General features: G+C 35.7%; 2 protein-coding genes across 2 annotated transcripts; both read right to left on the bottom strand.

The window, feature by feature from the left end:
- Nucleotides 1–6,661: 6,661 nt before the first annotated feature.
- Nucleotides 6,662–10,772, bottom strand: LOC138307864 (uncharacterized). Its single transcript, XM_069248782.1, has 2 exons — nucleotides 10,290–10,772; nucleotides 6,662–8,978 (listed from the first exon to the last, which is right to left on the bottom strand). Exon 2 carries the CDS (start codon nucleotides 8,673–8,675, stop codon nucleotides 6,801–6,803), a length of 1,875 nt encoding a protein of 624 aa, XP_069104883.1. The 5' UTR covers nucleotides 8,676–8,978; nucleotides 10,290–10,772; the 3' UTR covers nucleotides 6,662–6,800.
- Nucleotides 10,773–11,161: 389 nt separating this feature from the next.
- Nucleotides 11,162–14,608, bottom strand: LOC138307753 (uncharacterized). The gene is made up of 3 exons (XM_069248619.1): nucleotides 14,458–14,608; nucleotides 12,573–13,002; nucleotides 11,162–11,629 (listed from the first exon to the last, which is right to left on the bottom strand). Exons 2-3 carry the CDS (start codon nucleotides 12,975–12,977, stop codon nucleotides 11,438–11,440), a joined length of 597 nt encoding a protein of 198 aa, XP_069104720.1. The 5' UTR covers nucleotides 12,978–13,002; nucleotides 14,458–14,608; the 3' UTR covers nucleotides 11,162–11,437.
- Nucleotides 14,609–14,999: the final 391 nt, after the last annotated feature.

Below are 14,999 nucleotides of genomic sequence, written 5' to 3'. Positions count from 1 at the left end.
TAGTTTTTGAAGTGTCAAATGGCGCAGTTTTTTTAAATTATTTATATAAAAACATGTATCAAATGATTGTGAATAAGTTGTAAACTACTGATGTTATGTCCACTATCCCTCTTTTTTAATATATATACCTCTTTCTTCTCTCTTATCTTTTCCGCTTAAAAAAATAATTATGGTATAATTTAAAACAAAAAGCCATTACATGATATATACAGTAATACATATGTAGTAAATTTTAATGGGGAGGGCGTATCGAAGTTTTAACTTGTGTCCCGGCGTGAAACCTTGACGTTATTGTGACGTCACAATATATACAACGACGTCGGGTATTGATTTGAAACGAAACTAATGCATTGGAAAAATCAATGAAATTGTACGTTTAAAAGTATTTTATTTTACATTGAAGTCTCAAAAATTCATTGTAATCAAAATGTTTTTCATACCCAATGAAGTTGAAAATAGTGACATCATTGCTTATTTATACTGACGTCAATTGAAGAAAGAAAGTCCCTTTAGGCTTTAGAGATTATATCATGACGTCACATCTAAGTGGAGCTTCCTTCGATCAAATTTTGACACAGGTTACTGGAATCGCAATATAGTACCTGGACTAAGTCCAGTTTCCTTGAGTGCTTATCGTCGCTGATTTCGGGATTGATATTGCATTTGATGAATACTTCTGAGAAACGCATAAAAATAAAAAATAGCCAATACACCAGTCATAAATTAATAAAATGCTGATCTCATGTATATGTGTTGTTTACGTTTTATATGATTTAGTGTTCTGAATATTTACCTTCCTTCATAGTTTCAAAGACGACACCAGATGTACATACAAGAATTAACAGGTAAAATAGCATATATATAACAACACAACAGTTTCATAAGATTTCATATGTCATTTCGAGATGTCAGATCCGTTCATAGTATTCATTTTGATTAATTAATGGTGATTATGAATATGCATGATTTGAAATCGCTGTCGCTTGAGAGTGTCATTTATTATCGGAACACGTCTTTTGTCGTCTGTGCAAAAAGAAACGGAAATATGTCAACGAGATTAACAACCGGCCAGTCTGATATAAATTTATTGAAATTAAGAAATCGTTTTATTACCTACAAAAATCGTTATACCTATGATATTTGACAGAGAGGGTACTGAATACCTTGCATAGCGAAGTTAAGTACAGCTGTACCAACTGATTCAGATAAAAGTTTTCTTATCATTCGCATATTTAAGTGAATAGTCGGGCAAAGGAAGGCTTAAGTCGGCAAAAAATAGTGTTAATATATCCAATTTATATTTTTTATGAAACAGAAAAATGAAATTTGCCTTTAAAATCGCTCTACATACGAAAAATTTATAAAAATTATATTTTTTTAATACAGGAATCCTAAAAAGTCCTCCCGGCTGGCTATATCCGTGTTGATACGTAACCTTGCTTTCAAACAGTTAGGCGAATATTTTTTAGAACTGTGCTAAATTACACCGGGCTTTTACATACTTTCAATAGTCAAAACTGGACAACGTAAGTAGAAGTTGATTATCGTTTTAATATGTAAGGCCTTTTGGAAGGAAAATGAACGCATTTAGACTGGTTTTCTTTGCCCGACTATTCACTGAATCATCTATATAATCTTAATTTGTTAGAGCAAAGGATGTAGATTATTTTGTGTTTTGTATTTTTTTCCACAATAGTTTCATTCATACTTGACATAATCTTACTATAAAATCAACGCGTAAAAAGGTGTGTCCATCTGCACTTGGCTATCAATGTCAGTTAATGATTGTGTGGTATTTACAAGACAGTTTACTATTCCATTGCATTTCAGTTACCCACATCTAGTGAATCAGTTACCCACTGACGAGATCATAACATGCATTCAGTTACCTTCCACATGGTCATATTTGAATGGCTATTTTCTTCTTTCATAGAGATTTACAGTTGAGCGCCATGCTTCAAAATTTAGTTATTTTATCTTATTAACACATGTTATTGACAGCACGGTCAGCATTGCCCTACAAACATGTAAACTGAGGCATGTGAAATCTGACCTAAATCACCGTCACCATTTCTGTAGAGCGTAACTACAGTTACCCACATCCGGTTGGGTACAGTGCATTTTGCAAAATCCGCTTCTAATATAATATACATGTCCTTGAACCTTTTGATTAACGTATATACCCCCAGGCCTGTATCGATCGTATAATGGATTTTTGATATACGATTATATATAGACACCATAACATCGGGTACATAATGAATAATTAAAATTTAATTAGAAAATAGTGTTACCATGATCAAATTACGAAAAGAACACTGATATATGGATTTTTAACATCCACTTAAGCTTTAAAAGAGGAAAGAAGGTTACTGAATTTCTGCATAAATTTCAAAATAAAATACAGGAAGATTATTTCACTATTACCAATCCATTTGATTCGACTAAACAATATATCGAAACATGAAACGAATAACTTTGTTTACTAGTGATAGTGAATTCTGTCTATTTCTGATTCAATATTTATCAATACATATGCTTTCGCTTGAATTTACCAATTGAATTACAAAACGTTTATATCAGCACCTGTTGACGAATAAAGCGTAACTCATTTGTCAATTCTCATCAAATATCACTTTTCACTTTAACACGCCGACATACCTAAAGACGGTGAGACAAAGCCTAGTTATATAGACGGAGTCATGTAGCTGATACACCATCCGCGATACTTCAGGGGTTACGATCACTTACCATCTTTAGTGTGCAGAGATAGTAAGTGATCAGAACCCCTGAAGTATCGAGGACGGCGATAAACCAGTGCAACTGGTAACTAACACAATTAATGTAATCAAAATGATTAAGAAAGACTTACCGTTAATAACTGTTGATAAATTAAAGTATAATTTCCGTTATCAACAAACTCGGCCTAAAATCCTAATAATATGGCATTGTTGTGCTCCTCACATCCGGTATACTTTTACGCATGCGCATCATGAAAACGATGTTCCTTTATCATCTCATTGTTGATGAAAATAAAAATCATTATTTGGTTTTCTTTAAAGAAAACATTTTGATCAATGATCTTTGTTTCCTTTCACATGTATTAGATTGTAAAAAGCAATTCAACACAGTAAAGTCTTGTAGAAAACACGATTTCCAATAACCGTAGTCTCACAAGCATCCGATATGATTTAACGCATGGCCATGGTAAAATGCTATATTATATTGTATTTCCGGTAGGATTTCACATGCACCGTGTTCCTATAACCTGCGCTCAGAATATCCAGTAACTACAATAACAGGTACATATATTATATTGGTAATCCGCATGGGGAGTGTAAAGGAACAGCCATTCGACCGTGATAAAATTAATGGAACAGCCAGTCGCCCGTGAATCTGGACGAACACAGCAGCAAACATGTAGAATAATATAAACTAGTGTCTAGGGATTCTGTTCAGGTTGGGTTTATTCGCAAGTACCAGACTATATTGCGGATAATAGATAATCCTGCAACAACAATAATTATATTGCATAAGAGTTAATCTACGCCAATATTGTCCAACGGGTTTGAATTCCATGCATGTATAATTTTGTGATGAGTGAATTAACACAGTCACCGAAAACTGATTAAAAACCCATCGACTTATTCAAGATGCAGGATTATAACGAATGATCGGTTTCGATGATGGAATGTTTTATCGTCACAGACAAATAAAAAGTGATTTTTTTACAGAAACGACCATGCATGCCAAATGTGTCACGGAACAAAATAAAACGAGCGGAAATGAGGATAAAATGAAATATAGTTACATAACAGTAGATGTATTGTCCGTATCGTTATTGAAATTGAATTTCCAATTCAGTTGCGAATACATTAGTCCATCTTCGATATACCAGGGGTAACTATCACTGTCGTTATATCTAGCCATGGAATGTGGCATAGGGAAACTGACGGCTCTGTGTTCGACAAGAGATGAGTAGGTATAGTTTGATAATTTCAGTGATGTACATCAAAAGAATCGAATAACGTTACACTGTGGTTGACCGTGGCATTGGAGTCTCTGTGTTCTTTCTACGAACCTACGATTGGTCAGTTTTTTTCTCCTAAAATGTTTTTTAGATTTGCTTCGACATGTTCCAGGGTGGATATAACGACAGTGAAAGTAACCCAATGGAATACCAAACATGACCTTAGACTATTTGTTAAATTTAGTTTCTGTCAAAAAAGTTCCGTACTCTGTTCCATGACTTTCAAAACAAGTTTTACCACTATGCACGGAAACAAAATATGTTTTGTCATAATGCTTTCAAATCAAACTGTAGATAACTCAACAAATGACAAAATGGGTACACGTGGGCATCAACTAGAACGACCATCAAAGCACTAATTTGTTCAACCGGAAGGAACTAGGAACCGATTCGATGACTAGCAAAGGAGATGTTAAACCGGAAATAAATCAAGAACAGTCATGTTAACCAGCAACGAAGATGTTGAACCAGAAGTAACTTAAGAACCGACATGATGACTAGCAGCGAAGTCGTTATACCGGAAGTGAATCAGGAACCGTCATGATGACTAGCAGCGAAGTCGTTATACCGGAAGTGAATCAGGAACCGTCATGAAGACTAGCAGCGAAGACGTTAAACGGACAATTGGGTCTAGGAACATATTAAAGTTTACACATATATCGGAAACAAACAGTTGTAATAAAGTGAGATTAGTTGTTTTTACTGTGATATGCCAGAAAATCTCACTGTGGTGAAATGTGTGTGAAAAGTTCAAACACGCTCGCTGTCCGCCATCACACATATTGTGGTCGGACGTCTTGTATGCGGAACTCCAATCCTTGCTATTGGAGTTAAGCATTTTTTGTCTAGAACTACTAAAATCGTTTTTACAGTAGTGTGTTTCCCGTATCATGTGTATACTTCTGTCTAAAATAATTCCATCAACTCCTTGGTGCTTTTGAATTGAATTGTTTGACTTACGTGACATTGACTCGGGTATGAGTACAGCGTACATATTGTACCTGCTGAATGGTTTTGCTATACGATTTGGAATTTCAACGGTTTCAAATGTTTCACAATGTCATGGTTTTTTTCATTATTTTATACTTATATGTTTCATAAGAAAAGTAGAATAATACTTTAATGTCATAGTTTGCTTCGCGGTTATGTAACGGAATAAGTCTGTATTGTCCCTTTAAACCGGAAATGAACCAAGAACCATGGTGTCTAGTAACGAATACGTTAAACCGGAAGTGAATTAAAGAACCATGATGGTAACTAGTAAGTAATACGTTAAACCGGAAGTGAACCAAGAACCATGATGGTAACTAGTAAAGAATACGTTAAACCGGAAGTGATCCAAGAACCATGATGGTAGTAGCAATCGGGTAAGTAGCGAAGACGAGGCGGACTTGCGATTACCTACACTTATCAGTTGTTTATAGTGGAGCATCAAGCGTAGTATAGTACAAAACCACGCTATCTGTGTTATATTGGGACGTGTTGTTGTTGGAACGAGCAATTATATTCCAAATATAGACTACTTTTATAACCAATGTTGAACAATATTGACTAAACGCTCATTCTCTGCAATGATATATGTCAATTTGTTTGGGCATATTCAATAACCAGTATGAATATCCCTACCAGACCGACCCTTTAAAAGCATTAGGTTTTGCTTTTAGACTACAAAATAAAATTGATTATAAGAAATTATTCACTAAGTATTTTTCGACGCAAGTGTCCGGTCGTGCATAACTTATCCAAAAGAAAATAATCAAAACAAAGGCATGAACATGTCATGTACAAAACAGTTTTATCCACAGAGATATGATAATTAGTTACAGCTTATATATAATTATGGACCCACCAGTGCCCTAAGACCAGTTTTAGACGTTTTAGAGGTGTAAATGATTTTCCAGACCCAGATCGGCCCATATTTGTGTAATAACGGGGCTCACTTTGTATAGATGTGTAGGATGATTTTGAAAGGAAAATTATCGCTCTTTCCAACAGTATTAACCGTTTTCATGAAGACGTGGTAGAAATGTTATTTTTAGCCGCTGAAGCAAGATGGGTAGAAATTTCGAGTCGGGGAGATACATGTACTTATGTACATGTATATACATGTTTGTACATGTACTATGTAGACTATGATTTGTAACTATTTTAGATCTAGATCTCTAAAACGTCTAAAAATGATCTTAGGGCACTCAGGTTGGGTCCATAATTATATAAACTCTAACTAGTTCTCAGGTCCCTATGGTTTTGATTGAAACTGAGGTTCAAAGTCGGATTTAAATCACGGGTTACTTCGGAACCAATTGTATATTTCCGTACACGTCGTCAATGCCCCTACATATCGTTCGAGGCCTGGCGGAATACGCTTTGATTATTTTTTTGATTTTCTTAAACGTCCCTTTAACACCTTGAGTCATTAAAAGTACTGCCCAGTTGAGGAGGTGGAGTTAAATCAGAATACCAAGAAGAAAAAACACCGACCTACAGTCACCTGACGTCTACCCTTTATGTGTTCTCACTCACATTTCAAAGCTAATAGATGGCAATATTAAGCATATATCACATATTAAGGCGATGATTGAAATCGACAATTATCTTGTATTAATTGGAATGCATCATTTGTCAAAAAACAACAACAACACACCAATTTTTATGATTCCCATCATTCTTTATATCTATAACACTTTCACAGTCATTTCAATGTTTAAGAGCTAGAGGCACGTCTGTGTTACAATTGTCTCCCTTATCTTTAATCGTTTATTTTAAACAATCAATTTCTCCGATTCGACAGATTGTTCCATGCTTCGTTTAACAATTTTGGCGTATTAACACCGTCAAAAGCAAAAGAGTCCCGAGACGGAAGCAAATCGGTTCCGGTTTGAAAGAACCTGGCATCATGTTGTAGAGTTAGCGACAGTTTCTTTGCCACTATACCTAAATACGCGTCATATATGTGGATGTATTTAACATAAGGAAACGCCTCAGTCATCTTCCTGGCGACATCTCGCGAGATCAGCATGCACCCCCTGCGAAGGTAGGGCGGCCATACTTTATGACGAAAATCTGCCAGTCGAACAGACCAACGTGATTTTTGATCCCTCTCGACCTCGGCATTACTAATAACAAATCCCCGAAATAGATTCTTTATCTCGCGTCGATTGATTGATTTGATATATTCGAGAATGTGTCTTATTTGAATGAGATGATCCTCCTCCGCCAGAAGTATGACGTCAGCATCCGGGCAGCTATCATTGAGCCATTTAAACGCCATTGTAGTTTTGTGTGTCGTGTTGGCCGAATTATCTGAGAAGTTTCCCTGGAGTATGTCACCGTACATTTTGAACTCCTCGTAAACGTCCGTCACCGTCTGACTTTCGGAACCCACAGCAAATATCAACTTTACATTAGGATACTTGAAACTTCCCCACGTGTCACGTATCATACTGCGCATGTCTAAATGTCTCACGTTCGATCTGACTATCACGAGGAGAGAGAAATTGAAAACAGAGGACCCGAATTCACATTTTGTTAGTTGATAAACAAAATCGGTTTTCTGTGGGTTAATAGGGTCCATGGGTATTCTGAAACCGTTTTCAATTTTCTCCTGGACAAATTTCTCTAAATCTACGTGCAATGGGTGTATGCTTTCGATATGATACGGTGTGAACTTATGGTGATCAGATTTGGGAGCAACATTCACAACACGTGATACAGCATTCTTTCGTCTTTCTCCTCTATTGGATAGTTTAGCTATTCTGTCCCGTCGACTACCAGCCGCCTGTTTTTGTCCCGTCGACGCCCTAGCCGACGACGCGGCCGCCGCCACTGCAGCCGCCGTTTTATTAATCATTTCTTTGTGAGCTGAAGGGACGTCTGTCGTCGCCTCATTAGTAGTTGTATTAGAAGATTGCGACTTTCTCTGGCCGACATCCGGTTCGTGAATTATATCCTTACCAGCGGATAACATAGATTTTTTGTCACGTTCCATCTCCGTGGTACCTGGTAACTGCGCGCTTAGTATCAATTTCCGGTGTTCATTTAATCGTTCGCGCTCTTTGATTGCTCTCTGGAGCGGTGACAATCGTTCTGGTTGATCACGCGATCCGGATCGAACAATGACGTCAGAGAATGACACATTTCTACCGTTTTTATGTATATCCAAGATCACATGCTCATTTTGCAGAAGTTTAGTGAAGTCAAAGAGTGATTTTTGCGTCGTCTCACTAGCATTGTGCACAATTTTCGCTGACGTAATTATTTCTGTGGGCTTTTGAAAGTATCTGGGAAAGTGAAAAGAATGTGATATTTGTTTATGTACGCTTCCCACTGTTGATGAACTGGCTTGTTCTGGTTGAAGTTTTGCTATATCATCGCTAGAAATATCGAGTTTCGATCTGAATTTTAAAAGAAGGCGCTCCAGTACTTCCGGATTGCAAAGAGAGTGATCAAAATGAAAGTCGTTCTCCACAACTGCCATGTACGTATCACCGATAAAAATCCCAATGTCGACTTTGATACTATAAATAGTATAAACAACTAGAATTGAAAGCACTATTTTGACGGGGAGTGGTCTTTTCTTGATATTTTTCATTTTCTTCGGCGACATATTTAAGAAAAAAATACAGTTCAAATTTGATATATACATATAAGCATATCTATAAATTCTATCGGGCAGTCGATAAATCTTTCGACGATAATCGTTCCAATTACCATGAAGCAGGTTATAATTACTAGCCGATGAACATCCTGAGTTATTTCCTTTAGTTTTATCGAGACGGCGGAGAAATATTCATAATTTCGTCAATCGACGAAGAGTCAAGAATGAATGTAAGCAATGGCAGGAATTTAAGGTCGAATCCTAGATTCGTGCTTGTACTTAAATTACACAACTGTGAGCATCCGGGTTCTGAGCCTCCAAGTGGATACAGCCTCGTAATGGAATGTCCGTCTATTGTAAAGAAAAATCAAACAACAGAAATCAGAAATCATTTGATTGTTATCATTTTTATATGCTACAATCTATTTTTACTCTGATCTGTTTTGTGGCTAAAGTTACTGTATTTCTCAAAGAGTAAATGCAGTTTTATTTATTTTCTTACATATTTTCTATTTTTCAGTTTTTTGTATGAGATGGTCCAGGGGTGGATATAACGTCAGTAATAGTAAACCTTTGAATATCGAGAACGATGTTCTTAATTTCAGCATGATAGGTTCAGTACATCTATTAGAAGATGCATATATAAATATATATATATAAACTCTTACAAATTTGTTTACCGTAAACTAGATCGCGGTGATGAATGATTTCATGGAACTTCGGTCGTTTACTCATTTATTTTTCCATTTCTTTTATTAATTGTGCTTTAATTTAAAGTTGATATCAGCGTTTAAAATATAAGGTATAATTACAAGTATAGTACAAGCAACAATGCTGTGCGAGTTACTTCCCTTGTGTCGTTAAGTTAACCCATGGACACCAATTAAGTATACATGTATGTGGCTATATAAAACACTTCAGTATAGTGCTCCGTACATTCGTAATGTTATCAGTACGATAATTCAGTATGGCTGTGTTACCATTACAAGGTTGTGAGAAGACAATTAACCTGTTTAACCGTTTAACCCGATAACAAAGGGATTACATTTATCACATCCCTAATCTATCCTTTGTTTTAAAAACCACTCGACCATGAACCTAGTCGACGTTAAAATAAGTGCTTTTCCAAGGACTTATATCACTTATAAATCCTTGGCTTTACTAAACACGAAAATACTAAGTTATAAGACAATAATGGCCGATCGACAGGGTCACTTAGTCGGAGTTTCCTCTGACCCAGATACCGGATTTAGACCTTCTTACAGATGGTATTTCATATAGTTATTTCTAGCAGTAGACTTATGGTGTGGGATGGAGTTCAAGATCGGTTAAAAACTTAAAAGCACAATCTGTACTTGAATACCAATGTGGGGTGTGCATTAGCTGTAATATTGTAGCTCAAACGATTTTTATAGACAGGTAATGGTGTTCCTATTGTCGACCGAAAAGTATAGGCAGCTGTGTATATGTCGGTGTCCTAGATCTGGTGCATGTCTTTCAAAATTATGATAGATTTCATAAAATGCGTGTTCTATAAAAAAAACTGACACAGTGCTAGAAAGAACATGATATACACAAAAATAGGTACCATATTGAATACTAATATTGAAAACGTATGTTGCAATAGTATATTTGCACATCAACATATATAATAGAATTTACCTTTCGACAGTCAAGAATGCGTAGACGTTTGAAATCATCTCCACGATTATGTTCCTAATTCGCCAAACATATTAAGACTCAACTAAATCACGGTGCTTTGGCCTCCATTTGGTGCGGTTTTTCATATACGTGCCCGTCCAGTATATGTGTATTTAGTTATACAAATGAACTGTTATTTGTTTTGACTTGATTGGCAGGTCGTGCACTCGGCCTTGTTTATACTCATTAGATCATGCAGAACTCGACAATTAAAGGGACATGTTCGAAGTACATAATGATATATACGTCACTTCCGCTAGTATTAAACTACTGAGTTCAAACATTTATTTAATTAGTTAATTAACCTGATTTACTGGCCAACTCTGTGTAAAGCCTAAAAAGAACACTTTTCTGAGGTCCCAAATGACCAACCTCATCGCAAATATTCAACCTGTAAAAACTAATAAATGCCAACTGGTTATAACGACATTTTTGCTGCTCCTTCATAATATGTTATATCGTTTGATTCAATTTAATAAAAAATAGACTTGTAATTCCGCTCCACTGCGATACTCTACCTTACGCTCCAATACAATATATATACAAGAATTGGAGCGTAACGTAGAGTATCGCAGTGGAGCGGAATTACAAGTCTAATTTTAATTAGATTGTGGTTTGACAGGGCTGTGCGAGTTACTTCCCCCGTGTTATTTCAACGTGTTAAAATTATCATTATTCAAGTACCGACCGTTCTATTGCCGATTTCTGGCAAAATGAAGTTAATCTATGAACAACGTTACGTTATTAAAGCTTATACATTTTAGTCATGTAGATGTATCTTCATAACTATCATTCGAAAATGTTCAATATTGATTATAACTAAAACAATATGCATGTTTACGTCTACAGGATTTGTGCCTTTAATACCAAAGAAATATCGATTCATCTTTATGAGGTCAAAATGAGACTAATTAGTTAATTAAACTGTGATAATCTAATATTAACCGAAATCAAAAAGATCAATACCGGCTTGGTAAAATATTAAAACAAAATTTATAACAATGTCGGTTGATATTGGATAACACAGGGTTAATTTTAACTACAAATTAACCTCATTATAACGTCAATATTTTGATTTTTCAAAAACCTTTTCCACAATATGACATTACTTAGAAGCTGAGAACTGTAATGAGACTCGGCTCGTCGATGCGGAATCCGACTTGACCGTCCAGGAAACAGTGTATATAAGGGTTCTTCACGCACAAATAATTTCCCGGAACAACTTCTTCCCATCGGAAATGAGGAGTAGGATCATCGTAGTCCAGATAGAACGCCACCATCATCTCCTTGTCGGTTTTATCCTGAAACATAAATATAACAAAAGTCACTTAAATCAGAATCTAATGTGGGATTTAAAGGCCCACTACTTTTCCGGAGGAAAACATAAAGGTTTCTTAAAAACATTAATAACATCAGAAAATATATACCAATGGCCTAAGATGAGGTTACAACACCAAACATATGCAAGATTTTCTGCGTAATGTTTGATAACAGTGGAGAGTTATTTCGCTGTATTGCCGTCTGGCGCAGTGATAGTCAACTACCGCGCGGTATTTAGGACGACGGCGGGAAACATAAGACGACCCGCGTTATGAAAATTAACATTTTATTTATTTTAATCAAATTGTTCAGAATGTGATGACACGTGTAGTATTAACGGTAAGTTAATAACTTTAGCGACTATACAAAAATATCGATCTTGTTTTACTTTCCCATTTTAGAAACTAAAAGCTGTTTCGGAAAGGTAGTGGGCCTTTAAAATAGTATAAATATACACAGGGTCTATTCTCTAGTTTGAAAATGGGTCCTAGCGCCGTTTGAATTGTAATCAATAGTGAAATTCGTATTAATATTCTATTTATTTTTTTTGTGAAAAGAGATCGAAAATCAATTTTGTGGTTATTTATCATTTGATAACTTTAAAAATGCATGATTTCTAGCAAATATTATGAGTTAAATTTTCTTATCTCGAAATTCGCATAGTTAAGAGTTTTCGTTTAGAGGATCAGTTATATACTTAAAACTAAACCGTTGACGAAGTCTTTGATTTATACTCAAGTCATTAAACTCCAAGGCCATGTTTAATTCGAATAAATATATCTCTGATCACGACATAAAACTTTTCAACTTATATGCAAGTTATCTTAACTCGAACATATCGAGTGTACTCGTGGATCCACACGACTTCGAAACAACGAAGTTTGTTGGTATATATACTGCTAAAGGGAGAGATTTTTGGTATACCTGGATGAACACACAATGACGAAATGGATACGGATGTTGACTGGAAATGTAAGCTACAAGAACCCTCCTCGATACAAACGAATCCGATATCTTTTTAAAGTCGTCCAGGATCTGATATCCGGAAAACAATTTCTCAGCCTCGCTTCGAGCTCTCTTCATGTCTTTACTCGAGTTATTGTTCAGATCGTGGAGTGCGAGTTTTCGGAGGTCCAGTATAGCTTTGCTGTTGTCAGATCTCGATATCGTAGTGACATGAGTGGACTGGAATTCCTTACAGATATCTCGATGTTTGGATTTCCAGTTCCGTTTCTGACATTTCCGGGAACAGTAGACTACTTGGAAACATCCGCTACATCGCTTCAGGTCCGAGCTCCTTTGTTCGCATTCTTCACATTGTTGATCCATTGGTTCCACAGGGACTAGAAACTCTCTGTAACAACATGTTACCATTTTATATTCCATCAAATGTTGTCATTAGAGATTTAGATTATCTATATAGACTATACCATCTATGTAGTAATCTTTTAAAATTGTTTGAAATTAAAAAAAATATTATCAACGTGAATAATACATATATCAAACGTTTAACATTCACATAAAGTGAAATTATACATGTAGTATTATTTACATTATTTACATTTTGATATTTTTGGATAACAAAAGTAACTCTATTTTTTTTAGTTAGTACCATAACTTGTTTCTTACATCCTCGATTTAAGGGGGATCCACAGGTTTACGACGTGAAAAGAAAAAATATACTGAAAGTTTACTTAGCCCTGTATCCCATTTCCAGAAAATGTGGTGATTGATTTTAAAATGCTCTGAAAACCACAAAAATCATCCGATCTGGATATTTTTTAAGCCTACATTGAAGACAATTCCTTACTGATCACTATGGTATAACTAAGATGCATTTATAATTTTTGCGACAGAAAAGAATTGCCGAGATCGGTGATAATCTGTTCTGTATGACAATAAATGGAGCGTCGGTGCTATTTTTATAAGTAAGTGAGTTTATAATGAGGATCTGCATTTCAGGGATGCATTCGTTGAATGGTTGGCGATTTTATTCGGTTTGTGCTCATTGGAGAATCGCGATCGTGACCTGGAGATATAGCGTGTACTTTTCCGACTAACGAATTTTACACGAATCCTCGAAATTCAACTTTCGATATGAAATAAAATTCGTCCATAATCCCATCATATCATATGTTATACCATAGTGACCAGTAAGGAATTGTCTTCAATGTAAGCTAAAAAATATCCAGATTGAATGATTTTTATGGTGTTCAGAGCATTTTAAATATAATTACCCCATTTTCTGGAAATCGGACACAGGGCTAAGTAAATAACTTTTCAGTATTTTTTTTTTGCGCGTCGTAAGCCTGTGCACTAACCAATAGGCCTAGACTATTACAGGATAACAAGTGCATTCTGTGTATACAATGCACGTATATCACATATTTGGTACCAAATAATCATATCATTATACTCTAGGCAAGTACTCCTACCATTAGTTAGGCCAGAAATTAGACTCATTCTCGATACCCCATGGGTTATTATCACCGATACAACGACAGTGATAGTAACCCCAGGTATATCGGGGATGGTTGACAGGGATCAGAGAATTAGTTACAGTTTTTATATTTTTATCTAGATTTTTAAAACGTCTTAAATGGTCTTATCAACTGTAACTATTCCTCCGATCCTTGTGGGATGGAGTTGGCTTTAAAATCATTTAAAATCATGTACATTGACGTCCGTTTGACGTTTAGATCTTTTGAAACTTAAGTTGGTTAAATGAGGCCCAGGTTTCATAGATATCCAATAAATCGATAATCAATATTTTGAACAATGTAAATATTTCAGTTATCATTGAACTCACCAAGTTGTCGAGTATTGAGCAGGCATCAAAACAATCCCACAGAAATCTCGGGACAAACCATCTACAAATTTAAGGGGGGAAAGGTGGCGAACGAAAGCATGCAATGTGAAAAACAAGACTGGGGCTTGTTATATTGCAAATCTCACATTTTCTAAGAATTTCGTATAGAAATTTTATAGAACCGCAATTTCAGAAACAGATAACCATAGCGATGATTGTATTAATCGGTGAAATAAAAAACACCCGTTTTACGATAATGAACACGGCCCGCTTTGAACAAGGTCCTCGTGGTAAGGCTGCTGTGACGTCACCAATACCGGGCGATGGTGTACACAGGCGCACGGTACAATAATTGAGTGTCAGTTATGAGACGGGTGTCCTGAATTAAGTTTAGTTTACATTTAAAGATATTTTATCGTATGTCAGAATAGTTAGTTTAAATTTAAACATGTTCTATTGTCAATACAAAAGACGAATGGATAGGGCAAACTTTATTACAACTTATAAATAGCTCTAAGTCTAGCTTCAACTTTACACCAGCA

This window comes from Argopecten irradians, chromosome 14 (assembly GCF_041381155.1).
Source record: "Argopecten irradians isolate NY chromosome 14, Ai_NY, whole genome shotgun sequence".
Lineage (NCBI taxonomy): Eukaryota > Metazoa > Mollusca > Bivalvia > Pectinida > Pectinidae > Argopecten > Argopecten irradians.
This window is presented reverse-complemented; position numbering and strand designations above follow the sequence as displayed.